Source organism: Gadus macrocephalus, chromosome 14 (genome assembly GCF_031168955.1).
Source record: "Gadus macrocephalus chromosome 14, ASM3116895v1".
Lineage (NCBI taxonomy): Eukaryota > Metazoa > Chordata > Actinopteri > Gadiformes > Gadidae > Gadus > Gadus macrocephalus.
Genome location: NC_082395.1, coordinates 10,922,738 through 10,939,663, shown reverse-complemented (window position 1 = coordinate 10,939,663; position 16,926 = coordinate 10,922,738). Strand labels below are relative to the sequence as shown.

General features: G+C 41.9%; 2 protein-coding genes across 7 annotated transcripts; one reads left to right on the top strand and one right to left on the bottom strand.

Moving 5' to 3' along the window:
- myef2 (myelin expression factor 2) lies at positions 1 to 7,659 on the top strand. 6 transcript variants are annotated; one of them, XM_060070868.1, is made up of 16 exons: positions 1 to 213; positions 770 to 963; positions 1,659 to 2,607; positions 2,725 to 2,818; positions 2,938 to 3,129; positions 3,228 to 3,381; positions 3,479 to 3,528; positions 3,803 to 3,863; positions 4,784 to 4,885; positions 5,093 to 5,137; positions 5,254 to 5,343; positions 5,513 to 5,587; positions 5,761 to 5,817; positions 6,613 to 6,806; positions 7,012 to 7,063; positions 7,255 to 7,659. In XM_060070868.1, the coding sequence occupies exons 4-16, from the start codon at positions 2,774 to 2,776 to the stop codon at positions 7,416 to 7,418; spliced, it is 1,281 nt and encodes a 426-aa protein (XP_059926851.1). In that variant the 5' UTR covers positions 1 to 213; positions 770 to 963; positions 1,659 to 2,607; positions 2,725 to 2,773; the 3' UTR covers positions 7,419 to 7,659. The 6 variants fall into 6 exon arrangements, with proteins under 6 accessions (XP_059926851.1, XP_059926850.1, XP_059926854.1 ...); XM_060070867.1 differs by having other exon boundaries at positions 5,758 to 5,817; XM_060070871.1 differs by lacking the exon at positions 5,254 to 5,343.
- A 146-nt stretch (positions 7,660 to 7,805) lies between these two features.
- On the bottom strand, positions 7,806 to 14,242 carry slc24a5 (solute carrier family 24 member 5). The gene is made up of 9 exons (XM_060070866.1): positions 13,672 to 14,242; positions 13,268 to 13,447; positions 12,910 to 12,993; positions 12,322 to 12,425; positions 12,002 to 12,102; positions 11,564 to 11,841; positions 10,835 to 11,044; positions 9,084 to 9,185; positions 7,806 to 8,467 (listed from the first exon to the last, which is right to left on the bottom strand). Exons 1-9 carry the CDS (start codon positions 13,829 to 13,831, stop codon positions 8,145 to 8,147), a joined length of 1,542 nt encoding a protein of 513 aa, XP_059926849.1. The 5' UTR covers positions 13,832 to 14,242; the 3' UTR covers positions 7,806 to 8,144.
- Positions 14,243 to 16,926: the final 2,684 nt, after the last annotated feature.

Genomic DNA, 16,926 nt, shown 5'->3' with positions numbered 1-16,926 from the left:
AGCCAGCCACCAAGTCTCGCGTTGGTGGACAAGCTCACCGCTGCAGATTTCAAACTGCGTAGCTACATCATCTTGTATTGTGTATGCTAAACAAATCATGGAGGATCTAAATGATTGTGATTTTCTAACAGAGCAACCAACTGAACAACCGACTGAACAAACGGAGTCCGAATTCGAGAATGTAGTTGAGGAGAACACCAATGGAGTGAAAACGTAACTAAGAATCTTTGTTTTACGTCTGTGTAGAGGTTAGCAAACGTTGGCTAAGATGGAGAGTCGTTCAGCTTGCCATTACAGCTAACACTGAGTAACGCAGCTTATACTATCATCGGTGGTGGTCAGCTTGTTGATAAGGCGGTAGTTCGTTTTATTTGCGAAGCTTCAATGAAATGCCCTATTGCCTTGCTTATAATCGCAAATACGCCAAAATAAATGCCTTTGCTTTAATATACCAGCTAGTCAAATCTCCTAGCCACCGCCATGTTCAGCTACATAGGTATTGTAGGGTTAGCTACGCTAAGCTAATCTAATAACGGGATTTGTTTTATTTTCCGTAAACAACTTTAGTACATTTTTGATGGGACTGTATTTTGATAAACACGTCGTGAGTTAACTTGTATGATCGACAACCCATTAAGAAGCTCTATTCTTAATCCAAATAATTTACCTTATGTCCTTCAACACCTTACTGTTACTTGCGGGTGTATGATTGATTCAATACACTATCGATGGATGCCTATTTTGACATACGGCTCTGTGTACTTTTTAGAGATGGCGAAGAATCCTCAACGCTATCTGATCCGAAGGAGAAGGCGCTTGCGAACAGAAGAGGAAATAGGCACCATCCATACAAAAATGGTGGTGTTGGAGACAAGAAGGGTGGTCAAAGGAACCGGGTGTTCATAAGCAACATTCCGTATGATATGAAGTGGCAGGCAATTAAAGATCTGATGCGTGAGAAAGGTAATCACGCCTGCGCTTAAGGAGCTCCTTCCTCATTTGACTGAACTACTCTTCTTTCTTTCTTATCAGATTGAGCAGGCTGCTAACATCAGTCAGACTTTTCTAACTTTTTGGAAGTACTTGTGAAGATGATTTGGACAAGTAGTCTATGGGTTATAAGTCTATTGGGTTCAATTCACTTTTACGGTTGGACACCCATTTAGTTTGGACTGAAATGTCTGTGAGAAAAGGTAGATTATCTCTGTTTATTTAATGGTATTGTCAGCTCCTAAATGTAACCTCAGACCTGTAGTGGCATCGACTGTTGTATCATTGTGTTGTGTCTTGTAAATGAATGATATGCATTGTCCTTGAACTATGGGGTCTTCGAGAGCCTGTATGAAAGGTGAACGGACCTTTTATGATGAACGTTGCAAACTGCTATGATTGGTATCTCGTTGACCAACTGATCCATGTTGAATTTCCCAGGTTGTCTGTAGCTGGGTTTCAATTTTGGCCGTGACCTGTGATTGTATCAGTGTCCTGCCCAGGAAGGCATGGTGTTGTCTGGTCGGGGCTTGGTCTGGGCTGAATGTTGCTCATGAATTGGTCTTCTCCATCTGTAGCGGCATTGCCAAGGCCAACGGCGACGTGAACGTGGTGACTTAAATCCCTTTTGTTCTCTTGGTATTTTTCCTTTTGTATGTCTCATGTAGTTGGTGAGGTTACATACGTGGAGCTCTTTAAGGATGCAGAAGGAAAGTCAAGGGTAAGTGATGTGGGTGATTCGCTGCAAGAGGTTCTAAAAGCCCCCGGCAGCTTTTTAAAAAAAAAGTTAACTGGTGTTGATTGATTATTTTGGGTTTGTCAGTTACCGAACTGGAGGTGGGTTGTGTCACGAGCCTGAACGTTGGCTACAGATGGATACTTCTATTGAAAGGTTGAAGTTTTGTTGATTCTGGAAAACTAGTCTTAACTTATGTGACGGTTAAATCCTTGTTTTGTTGTGGTCATTTCAATTGGTTTCAAAGATTGTCTGTTTGGCTATTTTCCAAAGGGAAATGTGGAGTGTGTGATTCTGGTTTTATTTTTTGATCTTGATTCCTTGCCTCAAAACCTCAAATTACTATCGTTTTTTGTAAGTGCCACATTTCTCGTCTAACAAAAGACTTATTGAACACAAATAACATGCCTTACTCTACAGCTCTAAAGCCACATGAGGTCACAACAAAGATATCTCATTTGTTGCAATATATTAACTGAACCTCCTAACTGAAATTTCTGAACTCTGCATTTTAATATTTGTCTAAACCTTCTAATTGTAAACTAAAAGGTTCAATTCTGTTAAGAATGGTGACATGGAGTTTTTTTTTTTTTAATTTCTCTAACACCATTATCTTTCAAGACCAAACAGGTAATCTTCCAAATTCATATTTAATTGAGTGCTTTGCCTAACGTTTTACACATTTATCCCTTTTGCCCTTAAGTTTAAGGAATAGAGTAGAGCTGGCACATCCAGCTCCCAGCCAAACACAGTGATGTTAAGATTTGGAACTACTTGAAAGCCCATTGAGAAGTGTTTGTTTTCTATGCTGTAAACTTAACATTGTCTTGTTTATCTCCTTCACTGCTGGATGTCACTTTGCTTCCTGCTTAGGGTTGTGGGTGAGTACATATATTATGGTCTCCCATGTATTCTCTTTCTACTCCTTTTGTTCTTTGTAACCCATATTCCAAGTGTGTTGGGCTCAACCAGTGCCTGTGCTGTCCTTGCCTCCCCAGTGTGGTGGAGTTCAAAGACGAAGAGTTTGTGAAGAAGGCTGTGGACACCATGAATAAGCATGACCTGAGTGGTAGGCCACTCAACATCAAGGAGGTGTGGACTACTGGACATAATGCATCAAACTCAATGCAGATTTATATCAACGTAGTTGCTGTTTAGTTTATTAGTCCAACGTGTCCCCGTAAACACACTCCCTTCTCCTCATAATCCAGGACCCGGACGGTGAGCACGCCCGCCGGGTGCTGCAGCGCATGGGGGGCATGATGCCGGGCAGCCGTGGGCCCGAAGGAGGCCCAGGCGGGATGAATCTGCCTCCCTCCCTCGCCAACAGCCTCAACATACCACCGGACATCCTCAACGCCATGCAGGCCGGTCGGCTGGGCACCACGGTGTTTGTGGCTAATGTAAGGACACACCCGCACTGCGTCCTCGGCCCTGATCAGAACTAGTCTTGTAAGGTCGCTATTCAATCATGATATGGTGGTGTTGGTTCTTCCCATAGCTGGACTTCAAGGTGGGCTGGAAGAAGCTGAAGGAGGTGTTCGCCATGGCGGGTGTAGTGAAGCGGGCCGACGTGAAGGAGGACAAGGACGGAAAGAGCAGGGGAATGGGAACGGTCACCTTTGAGCAGCCGCTGGAGGCCGTGCAAGCTATATGTATCCTGCAACTCGTTGGCACTTGAGCAACCGTTTAAACGTGCACAAACACTCTTAACAGCAATGCAAGTCTTTATTCCTTAACATTGATTTACAGCCATGTTCAACGGACAGATGCTGTTTGACAGACAGATGCACGTCAAAATGGTACGAGTTGCATTTATCCAGGGATTCACTGATATACATTTATTTACTGCAAATACCTTATTCCAACTATCAAGACTCAGTCCCAATCGGATCTATTACTTTTAACTTACAAATCAAGTGAATTAAACGTAATATCTGAAATGGACGTTTTAATTGCAAATTGATGGGTAATATAATCAGTGCATCTCTATCAAAATGTTGTCAATATTATTCAAATCTATAAGAACATGTGCTTCAATGTGTTTGTAGTTTAAAAGTTCTTGCTTCATTTTAGGATGAGAAGTCACTACCGATTGAAGACTTCCGTCAAGTGGAAAAAGCACCTCTGTTGCCACGTAAGTTTGCATCAGTTTCGACACCCACAGCTATCAATACAACCAATGATGTCTTCAAAGGCAAAGACTGTATCATATAAAGTTCTCAATCTATTCTGAAAAAGCTGTCGGGGTTTCCACAGTGCTCTATAAGTGATGGAGGGCAGCCCCTCCAGACAATGCAACCAATTCCCTTGACACTACAATTGCTTTTTAAAACGACTTATGTCCAATTGAACACGGTTGCAAAATGGAACGCATGCAACCAAGTAAAAAAACTGAACATTTGGACTCATTAATAATAAAGAAATGGGGAATGGAATACTAATTGATAAAACCAAGTGGCTCATTAAATGCAAGAACCTCAAATGCGGATTCTAATTCAGGGCAAATAATAGATTTCTATATTTTTGGGGGATTTAATAGCAGAACTACGTAATGCAAATAAATGAATGCACAACTACGAGGTTTCTTGACCAAGCTGCCGTCAGAATCCAACGCTGACACGGGACCACAAAGTACCTTTACAAACTGCAACTACAGGCAGAGGGTTGACTCTGTTAAGGTGTCATGGAGCACATGGAAAAGCTTTCAGGATGGCCCATTGACCCACTGATTTCCCTGTGATCCATAGAAGAAAAGTGGATTTACCCGCCAACCCCCAAAATCGATCAGTACATGGGGTTTTAAATTGTAACAGGATTTTCTCCAAAAATATTTGAACCAGTTATCAACTGATTGCAATAATGTAAACACACAAAGGCAAACCGATGCCAAGAGGAAGAAAACTATTTTGTCAAGTTTTGAATGGATTCAGTATCATAGAGTGTAAGAATTGTGATTCTTGCATGGATTGTTTTTCTTATTTTATTCTACATACCGTCAATTTAATGTCTGCTTAATCTTCAGCTGTTCTCCCTCTCTGCTCATCCTGTTTGCAGGGGGTCTTGGGGGCATTGGGATGGGCCTGGGACCAGGTGGGCAGCCTATCAATGCAAACACTGTTGGTGGAGGTGGAGGCATGGGCTCCATGGGGCCTGGAGGTCAGTACCTAGACGTCTACAACTGTGCAATTAATTACACAGACAGTCAATTTATCAACCGTTGTGCCATTATGTGCAGTCCAATGTGCTATTTAGGCTCATCCACTCACTGCAGTTATCTTTTTTTTCCTCTTCCACTGACATGTATGTTGAATGTCATAGCATGTGTGTTGAACAATGCTGACACGCCTGTTGTCTCCCTTTTAGGTATGGACGGCCCTGGGTTCAGCGGTATGAACAGACTGGGCGGAGGTATGATTATTTTCTTTAGTTTGAGACTGCTTTTCCTTCGTTCTCTCAGTGCATCCGTCCAGCTGTCCCTTATTTTGCTGCACTATGCATTTAAATGTGTTGCTGGCCTCCCACAGGAATGGGTGGTGGTGGTGGTGGAGGCTTCGGGGGCATGGATAATATGGGCAACATGGGACATGGCATGACACCCATGGGCCGAATGGGAGGTAAAAATGGGAGGAAATGTACTATATTTTTTAAACAATGTGTTCTCGCCTGCTAGAAGCACGGACTGAAGATTGCTAGTCTGTTTATTTTTATTTTTTTATCTGTTAAATTTTATAATTTTTCTTTCCCATTTTCTCTTGACTAATGAATACATGTTCTCATCGGCAGGAATGGGTGGTATGGACTTTGGACGCAATGACATGCAGATGAACCAGGGATTCGGGAATTCCTTTGGAACAATGGGTACGTGCTGGTTTGTTCCTGACTACCTCCCCATCACCCCCTCTTCAATTACTGTTGCTGCCTATATTATTGGGCCAGTGTTGGGCCTTCCCTTGCTTTCGATTCTAATTGGCTGCGTGTTCTGTTGTGTTTTCTAACTGGATGCATGCTGGCATGCTTTCTCTCCTCAGCAGGTGGTTATGGTGGAGGCATGGGGAATGCAGGCATGGGTCAAATGGGCACTGGAATAGGTACATCACTCATTCCATCCCATCTCCCCAGCCCTTGTTTCTTTCCGTTTCTACATTTCCCCTTTTGATTAATCATCAGTTCAGCCTACCTAATCAGACGCTAAAGTGGATACATGCTAGTGACGTGCATAACTATTGCCCTTCACAATCGTTGCGATTGTTTTTAAATGAATAACAAACTGTATATTTAGCCAAATATCTGTAAGGCAATAGGTGTCACACAATTATAAAGTGCAACTGATGAATGCTTCATTTAGACCGGCATGTTTTAACGCAAATAAACCATGCCACAGCTATAGCATCATCCTCAGAAGTTACCATGGCTACTAGAAAGCATTATTATTATTTTTTTTATATGGTTCAAATCAAAATCAGTTTAGTATTGCAGTAAACCACGTCTTGCTGCTTGCATGCCTATAATTGAAGCAAAGGTCCTGCGGTATAGCAGGACCTTTCCTTTTATATATATGTATATATATATTTTTTTTTATTGTATACTTTATCCGTAATCTCAAGATAAGTGACGTGTATGAGATGTATTGTGAATCCCTTTACTGTGAATGGAGAATATTATAAACATGAAATATTAATGCAATCATTGCATTTGTAAATGATGAATCGGCCTACCGCGCCCTTATCTGAACCCTATAGTGCCTGTTACGATGCAATAGACTTTCAACATGTTAAGTGATAAACGATGGATAATAAAGATAATAATTTGTCTATAACAAGTCGTTACACAAATCAAAATGGTGGAGTATTAATGGTGTGGTCGGTGTATGTTTTGAATTGCAGGTGGTGGGATGGGCAACATGGCGATGGGCTCTGGTGTTAACCGCATGGGCATGGCTGGGATGGACATGAGCCGGGGCTTCGGGGGCTTCGGAGGGGCCGGCCGGGGCGGAGCACACATGGGCGGAGCCATGGGCGGAGCCATGTCCGACCGCGTCTCCGGGGCCAAGGGAGGCTGTGTGATATTTGTGAGAAATGTAAGTGCGGGAATGTCCTCCGGCTGCAAGCCTGAAACATATCCTCTGCCAACTTGATTTTATGTCTGGGGAAGCTACTCCCTCATTTTTGTGTGTGTGTGTGTGTATATATATATATATATATATATATATATATATATATATAATATATATATTTTTTCTTTGTACTAAATCCCTGTAATCACAAGTCTTCTTTGTCCCACAGCTCTCCTATGACCTCAATTGGCAGAAGCTGAAAGAGAGCTTCAGCCACTGTGGTAGGTCTCTTCATGGAATATAAACTGCTTATTTAATTCCAAAGCTATATTATTTACGTTTATATATTTAGTAAAAGAAAAAGTCCACCGATGAGTTCAACAGACTGTTGGAAAACGGCTACATCTTCTGTTTGGGGGGGATTCCAGGATTCAGTTAAACCCCTCCTGCATGTCTCTGGTGTGACCCGCAGGCCAGGTGATGTTCGCAGACGTCAAGATGGAGAACGGCCGGTCCAAAGGCTGCGGCACAGTGAGGTTCGACTCCCCGGAGGGTGCAGAGCAGGCCTGCAGGATGATGAATGGAACCAAAATCAACGGCCGAGAGGTGGACGTCCGCATAGACCGCAACGTCTAGACGCCACGGTTACACAACCCCCCCCCCCTCCCCCTCCCACGGCAGCGACACAGGGTCCTTGCTCGCCAAATCTTTTTCGTTTTGTTTTAGAAACACTTTTAATTCTATATTTTCATGTCCACCCTGTCACAACATGTTGGTTGTTAATTAAATCTGTTAGTTCTTTATTTTATCTTTTTTGTAAACCCCCCATTTTTTTTTCCTGTAGTTTGGTTGAATAAAGAAACTTTTTAATTTTTAAGTCTGTCTATTGTCTACCTACTTGTATAAAACTGTTTTGGGACGATTCCATTGAACATATGATACAATTATTGCCTACCCTGCAATAGGACATTGGCTTAGTTATATATTTGGTTAATTTTTGATTAAAGAGGTAAACAATTTAAATCAAGTTTAAATATTTTATTTCCTGAGTTTGGTCATTACATTTAAGGTAATTTAACTGACCTTATGCCACTGCTTCAAACACGCATTTCATGGTCATGTCCAAGTCTTCAGCATTCATATGAACAGCCATGGTACCCCAGAAGGAATTTCAGAACGTGTATTAACAGTTGTGTGCTGGTTCTTGGCAATCATAGAAAACACTTTAAACAAGACCAGTGGGGATGAGGGACCATTCGTTGTAGTAGACGACCCTCTGCCTTCAATAACAGCTTGAAGCTTACTTTGGTTCTATGAGGTATCAATCGATAGAGTTCAGCTCATGGGGGGGTGTTTCACATATCAGTCGCTGCACAGTCGGATTGGGTTATTCCCGATGATTCCCAGTTCATACAGGATTGCCACAGTTGCAAACACGATGTAGCAGAAGAGGGATACTATGCCAAGCTTCCAGTCTAGCTTCCATCCATTGATATGGACTGCTACAAAGAGGAAGACTATGGACAGTAGAAGTGTGAAGGAAATGAAGAGCAGCCCCGTGCTGTTGACCTCCACGGGGTTTTCGGTGTCCACAAATGCTGTTTTAATGAACCAGGGCAGGCCCAGACATAGCATGTCGAACACATTGGAGCCCACGATGTTTGACATGGCCATGTCTGCTTTTCCTGAAGAAAGAAATGAAATGCATTTAAATGATTGACATTCTGTCTATAAAGGAAGTAAATAAACCTTATTTATTATTTGACAATCACAAAAATGCAGGTTTTTGGTGTCAATACTGATCCCTTCACAACACACGCGATTCAAAAGCTTTGTTTGAAGGACAAGGTTTTTGTCTGCCAAATAAACTGCAAACTAGCCACTCCCTCTGATAACCTCTTCCATGCCAGTAAGTTGTACTCAAGCCTGTACTATCTACTAGTACTTATAAGTTGGTGTAACTCGCAACCTAGATCAAATTAGGTTCCACTGGATATTCTCAATTATTGGTATTTATTCATTAATTCAACAAACAAACTCAAGGCCAGCTCTCCTTTTCGAATTGTTGTTGCAATGATCAAAATCACACCTTTGGACTCTGACCTCACACATGTAAATCATTGATAAGCTTATCAGGATATTTTTATTTAGGATCGTGAAGGTCACCGCACCACACTTGAAATGTTGTATTTGATTACTAGACTCCGCCATTAGCCTATTTTTGTTTAAATAGGGTGTATCTTATAATTTCTCTACATTTTTCTGAAGAGCAAATATTGGAAGAATTTAAAATGTGGTTACCTTCTCTGGCCACCATTACACTCGCTATGGTATCCGGTATGCTGGTCCCTGCTGCCAGAAGAGTCAGACCCATAACTGTGTCCGGGATGCCCAGTGTCTCTCCTGTATGGGGAAGGAAATCCTGTTAGAAGCAACCAGGAACAAACAACATCCGAGCTGAGAATTACTTATCTTCTTTTGATAGAGGATATTAGTATTTGTATTTCTTCTATATACATCTAATGCACCATTATATGTAAGCCCTATAGATAGGCTCACTGGATATGTTGGCGGTGCCTCGACTCAAGAGATGCAATAGGAATACTATAAGGCCCTCAAAATGCCGTAATTCTATCAAATTAGTTATATTGAGCTTTTGATGTGTCCAGTTCACTTTCAGCTGACGTACCCATTTGTGTTCATAAAAGCTGTATCCTCAGGACAGTATAGTATTCTCCATGGTAACAAATATCATACACCTCACCTCGCAATCACAGACCACACACACACACAACCATGTGAGCATTCGCATGCATGCACGCGCGCACACACACACACACACACACACACACACACACACACACACACACACACACACACACACACACACACACACACACACACACACACACACACACACACACACACACACACACACACACACACACACACACACACACACATTCTTGAATGCATTCGGCAAAGCTTTCTTCTAAATTGTACGCTAGGAATTAGGATTAAGCAGGATTAGTTAGCTATGTTCTGTCTGAATATGGCCTTTGGCTGCAGAGGGTTCATAACTTTACAGGAAATACCTGAAGCACTTGTAACCAATCACATACATTAATGGAAATATAGCAATATAGCATTAATCACAAGATCACCAATGATATTTTCTTTACATTTGTATGCTGTACTAATTAACACTGTTTAAACATACAGTATGCAGCAGGTTACACATGTGATCTCGTTCTCACTCACTTTCACACACATACACATGCACAAACGCGCACACACACACACACACACACACACACACACACACACACACACACACACACACACACACACACACACACACACACACACACACACACACACACACACACACACACACACACACACACAGGGGGGGGGGGGGCCTGACCCTTCATGAGGTCTGATTCTCATGTGAGGACCTTTACAATCACTGCCATAATAATCCTATTATACTGGAGGTCACATGATGCAGCTGTACCCCACATGCCGCAGCAAACACACACACACACACACACACACACACACACACACACACACACACACACACACACACACACACACACACACACACACACACACACACACACACACACACACACACACACACACACACACACAACCAAGTCCATGTGTGTGTATACAGTCACACTCTTCTCCCACATGACTGTTATGCCCTAGAGGGGGACATGCAAGGTTCTAATTCTACTCCTGGGACTGTCTGAGAGCAATAACAAGCACACGCACACACACACACACACGCACACATGAAGACAAAGGTATCCCAGGAATTACCCAGCAGACCCACATGTGATTCTGCAAACAATATTTTTTGCTCTCACTCATAATCCATCTACATAGTTCCCTAACTGGCCTGGAATAGTGCCTTACACTTAGGTCCACTAAAAGAAAGCCAAGATAAGTAACGATGCGTGGACCTTTATTCCCTCTGTTGAAACCATTTGCAGTTACCAAATGAAGTCTTAAATCATGCCATTAATAAACAACGTATTTACCAACGATGGTGACCATCCACACCAGGATGTATGTGAAGGCAGAGATCCAGACAGCTGACATGAGGAAGGTCACCATGAACCACTTCTTCCAAAACCTTCTCCGGCAGTCAGGTATGGTCAGGAAAAGCAGAGCGATGAGTGGCAGAGAAAGTACCCAGAAGATCCGTTTCACATCGCTCTCAGGCACCGCAAATACACTCTTGTTAGGCTCTGGGGACACCAAATACACAGAAAACACACATCAGAATGCTTGATTATGTGTGTGCAGTATTAAGACTAGTAATATTAGGATTTTAGTGTATGCTTCTTTAATATGAATTAATTTGTTTTTTGAGTGTTTGTGTATGTGTGTAAATGTGCATGACCAGGTATGGATGAATGTATGTGTGTGTGTGTGTGTGTGTGTGTGTGTGTGTGTGTGTGTGTGTGTGTGTGTGTGTGTGTGTGTGTGTGTGTGTGTGTGTGTGTGTGTGTGTGTGTGTGCCTGTGTGTGTGTGTGCCTGTGTGTGTGTGTGTGCCTGTGTAGTGTGTAGTGTCTGTTTGTGTGTGGAGTGTGTGACAGCATTATATGTTGGTTGACTCTGGAGGGATGGGCAGTGGTCGTGGTAATGTCATGGCAGTGGTAGACTCCGATGTGGTTCAGGACCCCACCAAGGTGTGCCGTCCAGGAGCCAGGGTGTGTGTGTTGCTTCTGAAAGCCACCGGAGACCCAGCGACTCCTCCAGTTACCTTCTGGGATTTCGTTGAGGCCGTGCAGGCTGAGCGACAGGTGAGAGTAGCCAGAGTCATCCTGGAAGATCCCGCTGTCGGTCCGCGACCGGTTGTCGGCCCTCAGGCTGGTGTCGAAGCCCATCAGGGGCCGGGCCTCGTCGGGCCCCCCGGCATTCTTCCCCAGACAGGTGCAGCAGGGGCTGAAGCGACGCAGGACGAACTCGCTGATGCGCAGGTCGAAGCACAGCACCACAATGTAGACGCCGTACACCAGCAGCAGACAGGCCGCGTCGTACCTGCGTCACACACGCACCGCGTTAACGCGGGAGGTCGGGAGGCGATGTGGAAGGCCACACATGATGGAACGTCATTCTCGATAATAGAAACATGGATGGGTTGGCGGAACATGTGCTGTACAGTAAACTAGTAGCATATGATGAGTTAGGAGTGCCTCACCAGTACACTTTGTTATCAGAGATGATGGCGATCACAGCGGAGACACTGATAGCATAAGCCAGGCAGTCTCTGAACAGCGGCCAGCAAGTCAGACGGCCCACCTGATGTACCAGGAAGAGACACGAGAAAATACACGTTGACCGCGGTGTGCTTTCTGGTTTTCTTCCAATAAGCATGTTTTGATGTGAGTGTGTGTGTGTGTGTGTGTGTGTGTGTGTGTGTGTGTGTGTGTGTGTGTGTGTGTGTGTGTGTGTGTGTGTGTGTGTGTGTGTGTGTGTGTGTGTGTGTGTGTGTGTGTGTGTGTGTGTGTGAAAGCATACCATAGAGGTCAGTAGTCCGCATGCAGCACAGATTCCTAGGAGGTTGTAAACGGCTGATCCAACAATAGTGCTCACTCCGATATCTCCCTTTGTGACAAACACCCCTGACACACACAAATAAACACACACAAGCACACACACACACACACACACACACACACACACATACACACACAATCACATGCACACGCACACGCGCACACGCACACACACACACACACACACACACACACATAAGCATGAATGAGACATCATTAGTAACAGTGACTTTAACAAGGCGTTAAATGGAACTGCATTAAAAGCACAGCTGGTGCCTGTCTTTGCGTTATCATGTCGGCTAGATAGATAGATAGATAGATAGATATATACTTTATTAATCCCGGGGGAAATTCAAGTCTCCAGTAGCAGCCGAAAACATACATAAAAACAGTGCAGATGGATGTGCAAAAATACAGATATAAATAAATATAAATAAATAAATAAAATGTCCATTGTTGTTATCTATTGTCCTCCCTGACAAAGTAATTGTACTGCTGTTTGTTAGAATGATTGGGGTTGTACAACAGCCAGCATGGTTGTCCTGGTTACCTAAAAAGGCTGTGACCAATTCAGGTGCAGAGCTCCCAGCTGCCATGAAGGTAGCTCCAGCTACGTCCTGAGACAGTCCTAGGCCTGGTTCCGAAAAAATACATGTTACATATAAATAGATAGTATAGCGCATTTTATATTATAATATGTAGCCTATATTCATATATTCAAAATAACTTAATTAAAATAATATTTTGGAAGTTGAGACACAATTTGAAAAATCTATATTTGTTAACTTTAAACCATTCATATGCCTTCATAATATTTTCATAACAAAGCTCAGCTCTCATCATTCTCAACAATTTTCTTTCATTGACTTTTCTTTCATAATGCATGGCTTTATTTAAGTAACACTTACGTTCACTTATGACCTCCAGAGATGGTAGAAAGTAATCGTCACACACGATAGCGACCGCCAGAAACATGTAGAAAATGATCATAAAGTAGATGACAAGTCCCCCATCTTTTCTCTCTCGGGCAGTAAAGAAACCGTCGGGGAACTCGGAGGACTGCGGTGGAACACATTCCGTCTCATTATCTGTAAATAGTCAAAAATAAATAAATAAACAGAAACACGGCTGATATGTTGAAAATTAACCAATATAATCGGTTGCTGATAAAGTAGGACTACAACAATGTTGTTTGGGGTGTAGGCCTACTCTGTTCGGCAAATTACACACAATTTCATGCAATTACCGCATTGGTTTAGCAAACATTTAAGATCCAATCGATTATTCACCCTAATTATCACAGAGGTCTTACCAAGAGCCCGGCGGATCCGTGCAGAATGGGACGACTGTTTTGCTGTCGTAGCAGTGAATGAAATAAGATGAACAATGCAATACAAAAATACAACTAGCCCGAGAAAATATGGTATAAAATCCTTTCTTTTCTTTTTGTGCATAGCTGAGGTCGTACTCATTGTCTTTTGAGTAAAAAATGTGACAAGTATTAAATGAGAGTAGCCTAATTAATCAGAAGTAATATGCCTTCCAAATATTGTTCTGTTTTCTGGGTAGACCTATGCAATTCAATTCCGTGTATAAACTGCATCGATCATGACACTACACTACAAAGTAAAGAAAGGAATAAATAGGGGGATAGAAAGCATCTTGTAAGGACTGCCATGCCCAGAATGGGGGATCACGAGATTCACTCATTCCACTCGACTTGGAAAGACTTTCAGCCTGGGGTGGTGTGGGAGGCCTGTTAGGTAATGGGTTCAAATGCATGAAATCACAGGGCGGGAGGATTATAAACATGGATGTTTGAAACAATGAATGGGCCTTCATAGTCTCTCAAGCAATGCGTTTTTCTTGAATTACAAAGTAGACCTAGCCTTATAACCTTTTCAAAACAATTCGGTAAAAGGCCATAGGCCAGGGGTTTTCAAAGTGTGAGAGAGTGAGCCCCCCCTCAGAGAAAAAAATTCAGTTGAGCCCCCCCCCTCCCCCCCCAAAAAAAAAATGTTATAAAGACCTGTGTTTTGAAAGCTATCTTAATTATTTTACACATTTTAAACATCTCTGATCATAATTTCAAAACATTTGAAACATATTTTTTAAACATTTGAAACATATTTTTTAAACATTTTAAACATCTTTGTGCGTTTTAAACACATTTCTTGACACAATTTAACAACTTTATCTAAGCATGTTTTAGCTTAACCTTTTTTAAGTACATTTGAACATCTTAATCTGTGTAAACTGCCAGTTTACACCGATTCATTCAGGGTCCCCGACTCTGAATTTTCAGAGTCGAATCAGATTTGCTTTTTCAGTCCAGAGATTCGACTATTCGGCGGGGTTTGTTTACCGGCGTTGCTATGGTGACCTAAATTATTATAAGCAACTGAAAACGATGCCGGTTTGAAACTGTGATTCTGAAAAAGGTATAAATGCTATCAAAATTCCGTTTCGATAGTATTGAAGATACAAGTGTGTAGATTTGTTCAATGGTTTGAACTATGGTAAACGGTTGAAAAATGAATGAGTTACGATGTCTAGAAGTAGGTGTATCAGAATGGGCTGACGTCTTCAATGAAAACAGCTGAAAACGAAGCGGTATGAAACTAAAACTGTGATTCTGAAGAAATTTTAAATCATATCGAAATTCTGTTTCGATATTATTGAAGATACAAGTGTGTAGATTTGTTAAATGGTTTGCACGAAGATAAACGGTTGAAAATCGATTTAGTTAGGTTACTTCAACAGTTGAAGTACGATTGATGATTTGAATCATCGACTTTCAGGTTTTTCTTCGGGTTTATTTTTTTCTCACGTCGCGCCCCCCCTGAAGAACTCTGGCGCCCCCCACAGTTTGAAAACCACTGCATAGGCCTAATTCTATTTGCCTAATTGTTGAATGTTATTGACGCAAATCGAATGACGCAAATATAAATTCGAACCTTCACCACAACAGTTGCCATATTTTTCAACTTTGTTAATCGTGATATTTTTCAGCGAATCGAGATTTTAGTGGTGGTGGCTCGGTTGCGGTGGTGGTTGCGGGGGTCGTTGTGCGAAATATGTTTGGGCATGCCCTACCGTCGAGGTTACCAACTCATGTTGTTCTAATGCTCTCACTAAAACCCCCAAATGGAAGAGCATCTTTAAGCGCCCTGGTGCCCCTACACGAACAATATCATCAGTTGGCCTTCGATGAGACAATTAAAGCAAAAAAGGTAAGATATCTTCATAAATATTTGTAGTTGTCTGCAGCGGTAAAGTTCTTGACTTATAAACCAAAAGTCGTAGGCCAACGTCTTAAAGAGGCATCTGAATATAAACAAAAGTTACTATGGTGTCATGATGTTTAAGGTTTGATTGGCATTGGATGTTTGTGTTTTCGTGCGTGTGTATGCGTGTTTTATAACAGGCTGGCTCTATAGCAAATTCTAGTTTGAAATGGGGGCACACACTCACTGTGGTGGGTATGCATGATGAGAGCAGAATGAACAGGGTTTGGTAATAAACTGGGTGTATAGGACTCAGGAGTGGGCTGCCACATTGTTGGGTTTTGTTGTGTCTCGTCTGGAAGGAAAATGTGAAAATAATAAAAGTAGGCCTAGTACTGTGATACAAATGAACATCTTGTTGTAAAATCCCAGCCTGATGTGTTTATTTACATCTGGATATTATTGGCTGGAAATATGATGTTATAGGTTATCGTCATTTGACCAACAACTTGGGTTTTGCGGCTGTTTAAGTGCATAATTTATAAGGCCAATCTGACCCAAAGCAGAATTATTTGGGGTATTATTGTAGAGTTGTTCTCCAGCCCTATGGCAATTGCTGCGGTGTTCTTGAGCAAGGCATGCTCATGCTGATGTTCTAGGTGGATGTTGCTTACAGTGGGTGAAGATCTGGAGTGCACGTTAGAAGTCGTTATAGGCCGATAACCTCCTCTAGTGTGTACGTAAGTGAAGCTTTGTATCATTTCTAAATCTGTATGATTTATTAAGATACTGATTATATGAGAGGCATGCTGGTCTTGTTCATGTCAAATCATACGTTGCTGAACAGCGCCTCCATGTGTAGATTATATATATTGGGTAGGAAAAGGGGTGTGGGATTTTTTCTTCATTGTCTTTGCTCATACAGTTTCCATTAATGTTTATTATTCAATGATATATTCATATGCTATTAATCACCCAACCAGAATATAATTGGTACTGAAAATGTCTACTTGAAAATAAATTCACAGAGAGTGCAGTTATATTCCCAACTCTAGAGTAGGTTGGAAGAATTTAGTTCCTAAATACAGTCACATTGTAGACAATGAATGTCAACATTTTCTAAAATGATAAGACTTTAAATATTAAATATAAATCTTAAATCTTAATTGTCTTAGTTAGTGTTTGTTAATTGTTAACTTGGCCTATTATATTGATAAGAAGAGAATAAAGATCAATAAAGGAACAAATAAATAATTAGTCTCCCAATCACTCGGGTGCCAGCTAGGGTGGCTAGACATTATAAGATAAGATACGATGCAAATGTATCAATGCCCCGTAGA